Source organism: Solenopsis invicta, chromosome 1, assembly GCF_016802725.1.
Source record: "Solenopsis invicta isolate M01_SB chromosome 1, UNIL_Sinv_3.0, whole genome shotgun sequence".
Lineage (NCBI taxonomy): Eukaryota > Metazoa > Arthropoda > Insecta > Hymenoptera > Formicidae > Solenopsis > Solenopsis invicta.
The window spans coordinates 17,025,325-17,038,570 of NC_052664.1; the positions used below are offsets into that span (position 1 = coordinate 17,025,325).

A 13,246-nucleotide genomic window follows, 5' to 3' on the forward strand; every position below is an offset into this window, starting at 1 on the left:
TAAACTACCGTTTATGTGTAAATCGTTCATTCTGTAACGTGTGAATGAACACTTAACGATACTATTTATATTATCGCGGGATACTTCCTTTCTCACGTTCACATGGTTGCTCCGATAGATTTTGCTTCGTACGTGCATTTTTATCCGATTCACTTCCTACGTTCGGAATAAATACAAAAGATAGACGTTGCAAATTTTAACCTATTTTAATCGAGCAACAAATTAGAATATTGATAGCCACAATATTTATAGAATTGCAGAATTGGCCAGCGTTCTTTCAAAAAAAAATCAACCGCGACGACGCGCTGTTTGATTTATGATGAAAAAGTGCAACGCGCGTGTAAAACGAGTCTTGGTTATTATTTCCTGCGAAAAAGAAACGGACGGCAAAACGGAAATAACGGCGGGACGAGTCACGCGCGCGCGTACGAACAAAATAAATCATATTTGCTGCAGGTTACTCTAATAGCTTATCTGTATCAATTAACGTCTCGGACTAAAATTTTGATTTATATAAATTTCAAAAGCGTAAATTTATCATACAAAATTCATCGTAGCATAAATTTATCATACGAAATGTATCATACATAAACAATCTATTTGAGAGAAAGTTCGTATATCCATATCAAATTTAATGTGCACTTTTTCAATAAAAATTTTATTTTAAAATTAATTTCCCTCCTTTTTTTTCTAAAACTCTGTCATTAGACTATACGCAATTTATAATTAGAGATTCGCATAAAATTCGCAAACAGTGTGACTGGATGTATTGGCCGATTTCGCATTCGTCGTTTCGCTTTCGTGCCGATTCGCCAGCAAAATAATCTTTTGACGAAATCAAAAGGCATGAATCACCATGAATTTAATCAATTCGTGCATTGAATCAGGCCTTTGAAGTGTACATTATGTTAAGATTTATATCTATACGTGTATATATTATTTACATTCGTAAAACGTACCTACATCGAAAAAAAAGGTTTTTATGTTAAAATAAATATATTTACTCGAGTATTTACTTGAACAAAAATTTTTTTCGGTATACATAACGTCATCTATTCTACATACTCCATTTACACTCGCGTTTATATTATTTTTGAACGTAATACTGTCGAGTTAATAAGTCATAAATTATAAATTATAATTGTAAACAAATCGCGAGTGACGAAGTAAACAGTGCAGATTTACATTAATAAATGGCGAACCACGAATTATGAATTATAAATCACGCATAGTCTGGCGCTAGCTTTACTTTGGAACTGCTAACTATTTTTAAAAATCATTAAATACCGATTTTTTTTGTTAAACATTCAATCGCTGTCAGATTCTTAAATCGATTTTGATTACCGAATTTTCAAAATAATTCCGATTAATCGTAGTTTGGGTCCCTACAACCAGATATCGATATCCCGGAGATGCATTGCCGTACAAGGGCAAGATCACGGCGCGACCTTGCGCGACCTACTCACGTTGAGTGGAAGAAAAAGAACGCGAATGGAACGGGAGTTTCTCTCGCATCGGCGTGCACAGCAGCAAGTGGCAAAAATATCCGGTATCTCGCTGTCTCCGTTTACCGAGTGAAATCGGATCGACTTTGACCTCGACGAATTCCAACGATCAAGTCAGTTGCGCGAGATTCGCTTTAAAATGGATCTGCATTTAATGGAAATACACTGTCAAATTCATAATGTCAAATTATACCCCCAATTTAAATTATTTTTTAATTATTCTCAGTCGCCACTACAATTGTCCATGTGTCGTTAATTTAATCAAAATAACGGAATTGAACAATTTAACTTAAGAAATGTAAATGTTAAATTTGACTCTCTCTCAGATTTAATTTATTATTTATCAGGTACATACTTAAAATTAAGCAATTCAACTACAAGAAATAATTTGATTAGCAGTTTTTTTTTTAATCACACGCTGAGAGAGAATTTCAATGAACATCTGCTGGAATGCTTGCAATAAAATATTTACTAATTGTAAATAAATATTTATTTAGTACAAACATCATTAATATAACTTGACTATCATTTTTTTATTGAACATAAGTATTTATGTAACTAAATATTTCATAGCGAGTATACAAACAAATATTAAAATTTAGTATTTTTTTTCTCGATGCACGTTTTATATTACGATAACAAATTTCGACGCAGAAGTTAAAAATAATAAAATATTGTTCAACGCAAGGAACTGGTATCAATTTGATCTTTTAGTATTTAACAGTGTAGAAGTGTAGAAAATGCAAAGGGGACTACGCTAGACTCGAGTGATCGTCGAACGATCGTCGAAATAAAACGGTTCGAGCATTAAGCTCCAATATTGGCGAGGGAACACTCCAATCTCGAAATACGCGCATTCTCGGAGCAAACATAAATAGATTAATAGCGCGATTGAGTGCAGCCCATCGAACGAGCTACATCAGCTGTTGATCATACGGCGTTGCGTCGAGGCGCGTGAGACCGATCGTCTCGATGAACGATTATTGAACAACGTCACTAATATTAAATATTTGCGGATTTACACGGTATCCCGATTGCTTATCTCGACACGAACGATGGTCAACGGAAGAGATCGTTATCGTCCATTGAAACGTAATCGTGAAAGAAGTGACAGCGCGCGGAGTCCGCGCACGTGCGTCAGCCATGTACACGTTACAATGGCCGTATGTAAACAAACGGAGCACGACCTCGCGTAAACGGAGCGTGTCAACCCCCCGCGTTTTCTAGCGCAACGACGTACTGTTTTCAATGGATGCATATCGCGAGAGAAAGGTGTTGTTCCCCAGGAAACGGCGAAAGGAAAGACTCGTTCGAGGCGAGAGGCGTTCGAGTGTGCGAGAGAGAGAGAGAGAGACAGAGAGAGAGTGAGAGAGAGAGAGAGACAAAAAGAGAGAAAGAGAAAGAGAGAGAAAGAGGAGAAAGCTTGGTGCTTCTCAGGCGAGCGCGAATGCACACCTGCAGCTTCTGCTTGTCCTCGACGAGGTGCACATCCTGATGATCGCTGCCCTCGTGGCCCGGCGGCACAGCGTTCGGATGGCCGACGATCGCGGACGAGCGCGAGTCCTTGACGTCGCCAGAAGCGCGCGGTGGCACCGGCAGCAGCAGCTCCGGTCCAGCCTTCTGCATGCTCTGGTACACGCGGTAGACGCTGTTCGCGGCGCCGCCGGTGCGAAAATCCGGCAGGTAGAAGAACGCGCCGAAACACACGACACCGAACGTCATGAATACCAGAAGGATCAGGTACTTCTCGCGCGGACGGAAGGACCGTCTCGAGAACAACGGCACCGGTACGCCGTTCGCGAGGCGCTGGTACGACGGCAGCACGCCAGTCGACGCGCTCATTTTACCGCGACACACCGACACACGTGCAACGCGCCGCGGCACTTAATCACCACTCCGATCTCGGCGGATACGCGAAAATTCGAGCACCCGTGCGCGTTTCGCACCCGTGGCTGCTCAGCCGTCATACGCCATTACGAATCGAGCACCACCTGCGTGCAGTAGTTGACATCTCGCGACTGCGCCGAAGCGCCAATCAGCTGACGTGGCGAGCGCAGCGCGGGAAACTGCGCCGGGACCGAGCGGATAGCTGTGTTCACTCACCAATCTCACCATTCGTTCGCTAGCGGCGACACAGGCGACATCTGTTCACGTGCGCTTACCATCTCTTTCACTTACCATCGGCAGAAAACGGAGAGATTGCGGCCAGCTCTGTGCGGGCTTGAAATATTTTGATGCGCCTCGACGTTCGTAAAATGTAAATATTGAACTACATAGCCAATGCTCGTGAATGAAGGCAATGATCACAATTTTGTGATTCTCTGCCGTGCTATAATAAGGGATGAGATTGTTGCCCAGCAAATAGAATCAAGTAAATAGAAATGGATTCGTGTGGTTATCATGCTGAATCCAAATTCTTGATTTTTTAAGTTTACTTCAATTCAATTAACAAAAAAGTTTAAAATTTTCTTGAATCTCTATTTTAATCTATAAAATGAGATTGAAACTTATACGAGATTCCTATTTTATCAATTCAAAAAAATTTGTGCGAATCACGCAAATCATTTTAATTCTTGACATAAAATTGCTAATTTTTAATTCAAAATGTATTCATTGAATTAAAATTTTAAACAAGATTATAACTACAAGGATTATTTACGTTGTTTACGTTATGTTTACACGAATGTTTTTCCTGTAGACAATACAAGCAATGTAAATTATTATAAACTGAAATACTCAATACAGAAAAAGTAATAAGATATAAAATTGTTAATACCCCAATCAAAAATAAATTAAAATGGATAGAAATAAATTTATTTCGACATTTTTAGATTCGCTCTTCAGACTTTTCGAATCCATTTAAATCCAAAAATAATATAATATGGATATGAGTACATCTGAATTCATGATGAAGTATCATTTCATATCTCAATTTATTAAAATCCAAAAATAGTGTAATGGAGACACAAATCTATAATATCTAAATAAAAAATTAATAAATAGCTCATTTTGTGCCTCAATTTATTTGAATCCAAAAATAATATAATGATATGAATCCATCCTAATTCAAAATAATAAATAGAGCATTTCGTATTTTAATTCATTTAAATCCAATTAAATTCAAAAATATTCCAAGATTCTAAAGCGCAAACTCGAATAAGTTAAAATAAATTATAATTTTTAATTTATTTGAATTTATTTTTGCTACAAAAATTTATAATTTATTTGAATACATTTGGAATTAAAAGACCGCAATTAAGTGATTTCAATTATATCATGGATTAAAATAGATTAGATAATCCGCAAAAACTCCTTTTAGTTTAAAATAATAGAAATTACTTCATTTCATGAATTAAAATGGATAATATAGTTTACATAATTCTTTTAGCTTAAAAAAATAGAAATTCCGTTTTTTTAATCTTGCTTTATGGACTAAAATGGATTCAAAGAATTTTTAAATTTTAATTTGATAGAAATAGATTCGTGTGGTTATTGTTAAATCCCAATTCTTGATTTTTTAAATCCATTTTTATTTTTTTAATTCATTTCCGTTTGTTGGGACATTAAATATTTAAAAAATGGAATATAACTTTCAGTATTTCTGACAAAATCTAAATCTTTTATGCGGCATGGATTATTATTTACATAAATGACATAAAGTTTATATAATTTATATTAATATAAACTATGGATTAAATATATTTTTTTATTTCATTACCGATTTAAATTAATTGAAATAAAGTAAACTGTCAATTAGATAATATCGCAAGGGGACTTTATTATATCAGTAGAAGTAAAGTATTTTTAAAACAAAATACTCATACAAAAAGTATAAAATCGAACATTTGTACATTGATTTAGCGTTTAAAAGTAAGTAAAGTAGTACAATGTAACGCGATGTGTTCTAATACACATAACATAATTTTAAAAACTGTTAACATAAAATAAACTCCACGCATTCTCAGAGATCAAGTTCACCTGTTCACTTACTTCATTCTTCTTTCATAATTTGTAATAGTTTCTATCCTAACAAGATAAATTCTATGTATAGCATGGCTAGTATCACAATTCTCAACTTCTTATTTCCACAATAAAATAGAATATGCAATTACATAGAAACGGAAAATGTGGTTCGCTCAATTATAACTTACGAAATGAATTATTGGTTGTGCTGATTTTATGAGAGAAGCGTGATCACATTTATCTATGTACAAATAAAAATATGTACTATAGATATGAATAACGTCGCAATTTAAATACATCGGTGACCTATTTTATCAAATACAAATATATTTATAGCGGATGATTGATAACGTTATGTTAGAGTCTGCGCCTGTTACAATAATAACCTAATTTATTAAGCACATCGAATTATGTCTAAAAAATAAAATTAAGTACAATTTTTCTACAAATAACAAATTATGGAAAGTAAGACTCTATCAATAAAGTTGTACACGAAGATAACTAATAGCTGCACAATAAGGGTCTCCAATCAAAAGTTATTTAATATTTATACAAAATAATACAAATAATATTTATATTTCGGTACTTCATTAAATGTCAATTAAAAGTTATTGACTATATATTTAATTTTACATTTAACTTTACGTGGCTATGTAAAAATTCATTGAATTGCATGCAAGAAGTGAGTATTGTTCTTGCGACTGTATACATCGCAGATCATTTAAATTGTAACACAATGCGTCTATAGAAAATACAAATATTTCAGACTTTCGTGAAATACATCATCAATAAATTGGTACTTATTGACACGATAAGTAATTCATCACGCGAAGAGTACGATACTATTTCTTCGTCAAAGAGACAACATTTAACAAAACTACATGGAACAACTCATGTAGTTTTGTTAGTCGGCCGAAAACGCGACATGTAAAAATCGCAATCCGTGCAATATAAAGCTGGCTCAAGCACATTTCTCTTTCGGCAAAGATTACAGGGTGTTACGAGTGCTCTCACGGTAGTTGCAATGCCTGTTGGCGTTTGCAAAGGAGGTTGTTGCGTGACCATCGGAACGACTTTCGCGGTGGACATCGCAAAGTGCATCTGTTTGGAAAGCGGTGGATGCTGATAAGGCGGATACTTGACATTCGGTTGTATCTGACCATTCTGCAAAGTCTTAGGATACGTCTGATTAGGCATCATAGAACCTTGTTGCTCTATCTTCTGAGATGATAGTTGGCGCTGGTAGTTGTCATGTCTCTGCTGATAGTTCTGGACATTTTGTTGCTGTTGTTGCTGATAGGACACAAGTGGGTTGGGTGGTGGCTGATATTGCGGTTGGCTCGCTCTATTTTGCGGAAGAACCGTTTGATAGGGATGACCCTGATAGGAACTTTGAGAGTATTGACTTTGATATGGACTCGGCGATTGATTAGGCGGATAAAATTGCTGCTGCGAATGCTGAACAGTTATCGGGCTAGCATTGTGAGACGGTATTCTTTGATTCAGAGTATTCTGCTGCGGTTGAACAGTCACTTGCTTGTTCATTTGATTATGCTGCTGCTCCAATTGATTATGCAATTGTTGCTGATAATATGTTCCATAGCCGTTTTTCTGAGGTAATATTTTCGTCTGTTGCATTCCATTTTGAATATACTGTCCATTCATTTGCGTCGGGTAAGGGCTAGCTGGCTTTTGAGTTTGCGATAAAGGAATAATCTGATTTCTTGGATGGGGCGCTTGTGTCTGCGGATATACCGATTGCATATACTGCGTGTATCCATTCTGACTGTATCTAATTTGCTGTTGCAGCTGCGGTGAATAAGACGTCGGTTTCGAAGTGTTCATGGGAACGCCAGCATAGGTCTCTTTACGATCAACTACGTCTTTGCCTTCATTTCCGCAAGACCCGGGAGACTTCTTATCCGTTAATGATCCGATCGAATCGTTTGAATTCTGTCGTCCAAACGGTGGTTTAATGGTGTCTGGTGTCGGATTAACGCTCCTCAGTTGATCTTGGAAAGGTGTCGCTGGCATGCTGTCGGCTTCGCTCTTTAAAGGAAGGGTCTGTTGTTGGAATTTTGCAGCAGTGCTTTCACGAATCGTCTCTGCCTCCTGAAGACTTCTGATTTCTCGCAGTACTTGAGCAGTTTCTGGTTTATTCATCGCAGAGCGCAAGACTCTCTCCAAAATAGGATTGGGTATATACGAATCCTTTTCGTCATCCTCCGCTGTTGCAACGAGTACCACTTGATCGCAAAATGATACGCTTTTCTTTTTCCCAATTCGCCGTTTCACCTTGCGTGGCGCAATATCCTCCTCGCTTGGCAGTATTGTTGTGTTTTGTATAGTGTTCTGCATCGCCACTTCGCTGATGTCGTCTTCCGGACAATCAATAGGCAAACCATTCTCATGCGGGAGTGTCAAGGACATGGATAACATCGCCGCATTTAATTCGCTCTGTTGAACAGATTCGTTTGACGGCACCATGGAGATAAAACTATTTTGGCTGGAACTCGAGTCAAAACTAGAGTTTAAAACGGTTTGAGAATTTGAAGTTTCTGTCTTCGTGAAGACTGCAGTATTCTCAATAGATAATTTAGCCGATTTCGAACACTCCATCGATGATGTTTCCTGAGGCATGTCCGATATTAGTATCGGGCAATTTACACTCTGTTTAATTTGAGGTTTTACATCTACGTCTGACTTCGGAACAGGTTGCATTTTGATTTGTTCAAATCTAGCGGCCATGTCTTTTACTGAAGAAGCGACTCTCGGACAGTCCGTAACGTCACGACCTTGGTCGTAACTCTGTCCGAGATTATTCATCATTAAATCGCTGGTTCTCCTAGCGATAGTCGGTCCTGGAATCGTCGGTCTCGAAGGATTAACTTTTGGAATATCTTGATTTAAAGGTCCTTGTCTCTTCATTTTTCTTTCTGCTTGTTTAGCTTGTAATTCCCTCAACCACGTTTCACTCGAAGACTTTTCTTCATCCTCGTACTCCTGTGTTCGCTTCTCTTTATTTAAATCGTCGGTTAAAATCTGCTCTCTTTTGTTTTGCAACTGCGTTAACAGACTGCCAATCTGCTGCACTTCTAATTGCTGCGCGCGTTGCTGCGGTTGAACGGAAACTTGAATCTGTTGAGTCTCTTGAAGTTGAATCGGCTCATCGATTGGTGATGGCGGTGGAGGGAAATCCTCACTGGTTTGTCTCGAATGCGACACCGAATGGATTGACGGATACGGTGGTGGTGGAAAGTCCTCGCTTGGTTGTCGCGAATGAGAAATGTTGCCGTTCTCGGGATAAGGTGGTAAAGAATCCGGTTGAAATTGTTGTTTGGGAGGACTCTGCTCATTGTGCACGTCCGCGCGAGTGACAACGAAGGTCGGCTCATACAGTATGCCATTAGCATATTGTACGACGTCATCCTGAATCCTAGGCTTATTATTATAGTTCGTTTGACACGCTCCAGAAATATTAGTATTCTGTTCATTATAAGACGGCAAAAATGGAAGCGAATGCGATTCCGAGTGCGAATAATCAACATAATCCGAAGTCCTGTTTGTTACATTAGGTGAATTGCTCGAATTCATATGATTCCAATAAGCATTGTTTTGATCCTGCGACAAGTTAGGCACGCACCGATTGTCCGGCAAAGGATATGCAGCTTTGTCGGATTGCTGCTCATTGTGCACTTCGCCCGAACACTTAGACTTGCTAAGTTGAGAAGTGGTTCTGAGCGGAGGGGGCGGAGGCACTTTCGCCACGTGTAATACTTTACCGGCGCTGCCGTGGAAGCTCTTCCTCATCAAACGACTTCTCTCGAGATTTGGATTACTAGTATTTCCAGGTCCGTTGTTTCCAGCAAATTCCAAGTGTCCCTCTGACAAATAACCGCTCAGTGATTGACTTACGTCACTACCTTTTAGACCAACGCTCGAGTCGTCTACTGACTGTTTCGGTAAGACGGATGATCCTTCCACATTCACATTCGTCTGGCCATCCTGCCCTTCTCGTAAATCTGGCATACTTCTATTCTTCCTTTTGATCAATCCACCCATAAGCAATTTTCTGCGTATCTTGTGTTGCTTCTTACCTTGCTTCTGTTCAATCGCAGCTGCATTGTTTAGCTGTGTATTTCTGACGACAGTTGCGTTAGTCTCGACTTCCTTCGGCTTCTCAATCTTTACTCCTTTTGGGGATGGTGATAATCTGGATGGTGCTACCGAAAAATCCTTTGATACGTTCTTGTTCCTCTCCTCACTTCTCGCGCGTTTCTTATCTTTCTTATCGTCTTCACAACGTTTCGTACGGCTAAACAAGCCTGTCCTTTGTGTTGGACGATCATATAACATGTATTCCTCATCCTCAATGACGTTCACCGCTGTCGCTTTGCTACGTAAAGTCTTCTTCTTCGGTAAAGTAGCGTAAATCTCGATACTCTTCGTGCTAGGTTTATCTACCACTGTTGTTGGTGCATTTACGAGAAGCTCCCGACTATTTTGTCGGGAATGATTACCTTTATCTCGCGAACTTTGTCTCGAGTGTTGGCTCGATTTACTATTCTCTCGCGAGTGTCTTCCTTCGAGTGCTCCATCTAGAAAGAAAAAAAGAACGCAATGTCAGACATATTATTCTTTTATTCTGTATGATTTATTAAAGTAATCAATATCTCGATTTCTTACCTTCTTTGTCACCGTTAACGGCAACTTGTTCTTGCAGCATTCGCCTATGCAAACTCCTTGTTCTCATGACGCAAGTATTGTGTTTCATTCTTGCTATCGTGATTGTGTGAGGATTATTGTACGGAGCGTCCATCGCTGCTCTAGCTTTATTGCTGGCGGCATTGCACAATGCAACGGCCGTGTTAAGATCGCCAGCATCTTCGGCGGCACGAGATTTATCCAGCAAAGCATCCGTTTCTTTGCATAACCGTTCGCAATCATCGCCGGAAGAAGGTTGATAACCTTCAGGTATTTGAGCAAGCTATAAGAGATGATATTCAAATTACGAAAATGTACGCACGAATCTTGTAACTAACAATTTAGAAATTTAAATGTTTACACAGTCTAAACTCTTGACTTATTCTCTTTTCTTGTTTTCAATTTTGTCAACAACTTTTATTTACCTGCAAATTGTGTTTTAAACCTTGCTGAAGTGGAAGACTATCGGTGGAGGACAAAGAATAGGAATCGTAACCAGCGTCGTAATGACCGCTGCTGCTGCTCGAGAGTTCCCCAGATTTGCTGATAGGGCTTTTAGGTACACCCGAGTTTCTTTGCATTTTATTAACAATATACAAGTACGTATTGTCCATCGTAGTCGACGAACTCGACGACGCGCTGTTTCGATCACCGGACCAGTTACCAGAATCCCGTCTTCGAGGCACATTCATATGGTCAGGGATACTGATACCATCTTGAGGCGCCGATCCGACGCTTAAGCTACGTGTCAACTGCATCTGCTGTTTTTTCTGTTGTTGCATTACATTTTCCACAGCGCGACGGCTAATATACTTCGATTCTATGTCACCATCAACTGCGTCTACGCCCTGTATAATATTATTTTTATATTAAAAAATTTACATCTATTGGTACGCTTCAAAAAAATCTATGTAAAAGATTTATAAATATTGATCATAACGTACCTGATTGCCAAATATATTATTTTGGATGTCGGTGAGATTCTGGTAATCACTATAAACGCTTCGTTGAGTGTAGTGGTGCGGTGGACTGTCAGGATTAGGTGTGATGGCACGTCTGGCAGTGCTATTGATGGATGGCTTTTCAGGACTAGGCGTAATTGAACGGCGCACGCTGTTCTTTGGGGGTGTCTTTAGGCCATTGTTATTCGGAAAAGGAATAATAGTCTTTGGAGCGTTCTCAGTATTAACAGGTGTACCGGCAGGCGTCGCGTATAGGAGTAGCAAAGGCTGATAACGACCTCTTCTACACTTTTCCACGACTTGATCCCACCGCGGTCCAATTTCCTTGACAGTGGCATCGTCGAAGTAGATCCACACCTAAAGATTCATTTTATCATCAGATTGATGATAAACTCAACCGCTGTAGTTAAAACTACCTGTTGATACGAAGGCAACACTGACCTTCAACTTCGTGTGGAAGAAGAACGTAGAATAATGTTTTCCGTAATAGGTAACCACTCCTACAAGATTATGCACGGTATTGGCACCCCATCGAGAATCTATCACGCTGTGGAAGACGTCACTAAGCCGAAGGGACGTGCCCACGGTCGCAAAAACATCCATGATATGCTCCAATGATGGTCGTTCGCTATCCCAGACGACGCCAACGGAAACTATTTCCGGCCGATTCATCAAGGTTCGACATATTTGAATTTTCGCACCGCAAGAACTCTGAATATGAGAAATAAAAAAACATATTTTTTATTTTTATAACTATTAAATCTATAATATTACTATCAAATTTTCAACAACAAGAATAATAATTTCATGACCACATTTTGATCAACTTGGTGTCCTATTTTCGAGAGAAAGTTTAGGACCGGCTGTAAATTCGTAGAAAGAATGTATTCATAAAACTTGTATTTGACCGAGTCAGGCCTACATAATCTTATTTCAAATCCAATGTTATGAGTGGACTACCACGAAACTGATGAATATAACGCAAGAGAACGTGCTAGACTTAAAGAGTTAGTCACGATTTGATCAAAGATTTATGAAATATCGCTTAGCCTTGCTCACCGGACAGTCACGGATGTCACCCATTCCGCCAGCTCTTCGGAGAAGTTGTCCGAAGAGATCCGGATTATTTCTAGAATTTAATGGCGTTTGATGAGCTTGAGATGTCAAGGCTGAGGCAGACACGTAATGAACCATCTGCAAAAGAAATAGAGACAATAGTACATATTTCTTTTTTCATTTAATAAATAGGTATGTACAAAGAAGTACATTCAAAAAATATTTATAAAATATGCAAAGACAAAACAATTATATGTCATGTAATAATAATCAAAAGCCAGAAAGTTAGAAGCTCAAATATTTTTGGTAAATGAGAAACAATAAAAGCCATAATATATGTAAATTATCAAATCAAAATCGTGAAAAAAAGACACACACAGATTGCAAAATATTTTCAATAAACTTTGCTACAGTAAAACAACAAATTTAATATATAATCTGTCATGTTTAATATTTGTAAAATAGGAATCTAATAAAACTACAGCCTATGATATAAAATGATTGAAAAGATTTGTAAAATTAAATTTGACAGCAAATCTGCTTTTCGCAATAATTTTATAAATAATCATAATAAAATAATAAAACCATTTATCTATTACACTTGGTTAAATAGAAATAAAACAAAAGTATCGAAGAAATTACTAGACGCAAATTTAAATAATTTAAAAAACAATCTTAATTTGTATCATCATTTTGCTCGTCATATTTGCAGATTTTTTACCACAAATTTAATGCGGATGCAATTAATGTTTATCTATTGCAATACCCTGATCGAAACTGTTACTGAACTGCCTGTATACTGCAAACATTCTACTTAGTGAATAACAGCAACTAGTTTCATGCTTTTTACGGTTCGCTGGTCAACGATGCCCGAGCGTGAACACGCCAAGGAAAACCAACTCCACCCACGAGATGCTGAGCACTATATGTGGCATTATCCTGCTCTCTTCCGTTTGCGTGATATACGTTATTCAAGTTGCAAAAGGATTACAAAGGAATACTCACAGACAAATTAGAATATATCTTGTTGGCAGATTATATATTATAATATATTAT

At 38.1% G+C, this 13,246-nt stretch overlaps 2 protein-coding genes across 4 annotated transcripts in view; both read right to left on the reverse strand.

The window, feature by feature from the left end:
- The window catches only part of LOC105195935 (mannosyl-oligosaccharide 1,2-alpha-mannosidase IA), a 693,708-nt gene extending 690,200 nt beyond the window's left edge, over positions 1-3,508 (reverse strand). Inside the window, exon 1 of the mRNA XM_026132222.2 lies at positions 2,961-3,508. Within this exon, the coding sequence (XP_025988007.1) occupies positions 2,961-3,347 (387 nt within the window). The 5' untranslated portion in view covers positions 3,348-3,508. The remainder of the gene's footprint in view (positions 1-2,960) is intronic.
- Positions 3,509-5,258: 1,750 nt separating this feature from the next.
- LOC105197942 overlaps positions 5,259-13,246 on the reverse strand; it is a 74,639-nt gene continuing 66,651 nt past the window's right edge. For all 3 annotated transcript variants that reach the window (XM_011164556.3, XM_039446857.1, XM_039446854.1), the window contains 6 exons: positions 12,194-12,328; positions 11,576-11,845; positions 11,117-11,491; positions 10,598-11,020; positions 10,155-10,455; positions 5,259-10,066 (listed from right to left, as the gene is read on the reverse strand). In XM_011164556.3, the coding sequence (XP_011162858.1) occupies positions 6,360-10,066; positions 10,155-10,455; positions 10,598-11,020; positions 11,117-11,491; positions 11,576-11,845; positions 12,194-12,328 (5,211 nt within the window). In that variant the 3' untranslated portion in view covers positions 5,259-6,359. The remainder of the gene's footprint in view (positions 10,067-10,154; positions 10,456-10,597; positions 11,021-11,116; positions 11,492-11,575; positions 11,846-12,193; positions 12,329-13,246) is intronic.